At 43.6% G+C, this 1,830-nt stretch overlaps 1 protein-coding gene across 1 annotated transcript; it reads left to right on the top strand.

The window, feature by feature from the left end:
- The first annotated feature begins 614 nt into the window (after positions 1-614).
- LOC119042081 (olfactory receptor 52M1) lies at positions 615-1,574 on the top strand. The gene has a single exon (XM_037135630.2). It carries the CDS (start codon positions 615-617, stop codon positions 1,572-1,574), a length of 960 nt encoding a protein of 319 aa, XP_036991525.2.
- Positions 1,575-1,830: the final 256 nt, after the last annotated feature.

The following is a 1,830-nucleotide window of genomic DNA, read 5'->3' as shown; positions in this document are numbered from 1 at the left end:
TCTGAAACCAGATCTGAAATATTCTAAAGCACAAACTATTGACTACTTTACTATAATCAGTTCAACTAGGCTCAAAATGCGGAAGACAAGCCTTCTCTTCCTTGACATTCCTGTCATATGCATAGGTAACACATTCTGGTATTTTTTAGACCCCGGAGTGCTAAATAAACATTAACTGCCATTTGTATTTCTCAGCATCAATGTGTCTCTTTGTTTAAGCAGTCCTCACTTGGAAACCTTCAGATACGATCCTGATAGACACCTCATAATTCCCCTGAAGAGTTGAATGACTGAATAGATACCTGTCTGCCTTAGGTCATTTCATTCATTGATGTAAGAACTTACTCCTTGAGAGCCATACTGCAAAAAAAATGCTCAGACATTTCATTCAAATATGTATTTTGGCTTGCCCTTGGTAAATTTGTGGATATTATAACCATAATCACACAATGTACTGTGACATTTTGTAATTTCTTTAGAAAAAGAAGTTTATAGCATCTTATTGATGATCTTATTCTTTACTATAGGCTGTAAGAATACTCTTGTCTTTTATTTTTAGGGAAAAAAAGTTCTACTGCATTTTCAAGCACAAGTGAAAAGCCATCCACTTACGAATGACTATGCTCACTTTTCGTAATGTCTGCTCAGTACCCAGCTCCTTCCAGCTGACTGGCATCCCAGGGCTGGAGTCCCTGCACATCTGGCTCTCCATCCCCTTTGGCTCCATGTACTTTGTGGCCGTGGTGGGGAACGTCACCATCCTGGCTGTGATAAGGGTGGAACGTAGCCTTCACCAGCCCATGTACTTCTTCCTGAGCATGTTGGCTGTCATTGACCTGGTTCTGTCCACTTCCACCATGCCCAAACTGCTGGGAATCTTCTGGTTTGGTGCTGGTGACATTGGCTTGGATGCTTGCTTGGCCCAAATGTTTCTCATCCACTGCTTTGCCACAGTTGAGTCAGGCATCTTCCTCGCCATGGCCTTTGACCGCTATGTAGCCATCTGCAACCCACTGCATCATACCACAGTGCTCAGTCCTACTATGGTGGGACGTTTGGGGCTGGCTGCCCTCCTCCGAGGTATACTCTACATTGGACCTCTGCCTCTGATGATCCGTTTGCGGCTGCCCCTTTACAAAGCCCGTGTCATTTTGCACTCCTATTGTGAGCACATGGCTGTTGTCTCCTTGGCATGTGGTGACAGCAGGGTGAATAATGTCTATGGGCTGAGCATTGGTTTTCTGGTGCTGATCCTGGATTCAATGGCAATTGCTGCTTCTTATGTGATGATTTTTAGGACTGTAATGGGGCTGGCCACCCCTGAGGCCAGACTTAAAACCCTGGGGACCTGTGGTTCTCACATCTGTGCAATTCTGATCTTTTATGTTCCCATTGCCGTTTCCTCCCTTATTCACCGATTTGGGCACCAAGTGCCTCCTCCAATCCATACTCTGTTGGCCAACTTCTACCTCCTCATTCCTCCAATCCTCAATCCCATTGTCTATGCTGTCCGCACCAAGCAGATCCGAGAGCGTCTCCTCCAAGTCCTGAAGATAGAAACTAAGATTAGATGACTATGACTGCCTTCTCTCTCAAATAAGCATGTGGAGAATGTGCTTAAATATGGTGGGCAGCCTCCCAAATGGGAACTTCAAGGAGTCTGAGATATTAGGCCCAATGATCATCAGCTTTAGTAATTCCAAAGGAATGATAAGAAACAATGTCCAACTCTAAATTCTAAGAGTAAAAAAATGTTTGTTTAATGACTATAGGATATTTGATCTGTAGAAGGCATAAATGACAGTATCAGTAACAGAAATAGCAATTATT

Source organism: Artibeus jamaicensis, unplaced genomic scaffold (genome assembly GCF_021234435.1).
Source record: "Artibeus jamaicensis isolate MK-2021 breed Jamaican fruit bat unplaced genomic scaffold, CSHL_Jam_final contig_64, whole genome shotgun sequence".
NCBI classification, from domain to species: domain Eukaryota; kingdom Metazoa; phylum Chordata; class Mammalia; order Chiroptera; family Phyllostomidae; genus Artibeus; species Artibeus jamaicensis.
This window is presented reverse-complemented; position numbering and strand designations above follow the sequence as displayed.

Coding starts and splice junctions, on each gene's coding strand:
- LOC119042081 (XM_037135630.2), top strand. CDS start 615: ATGACTATGCTCACTTTTCGTAATGTCTGCTCAGTACCCAGCTCCTTC.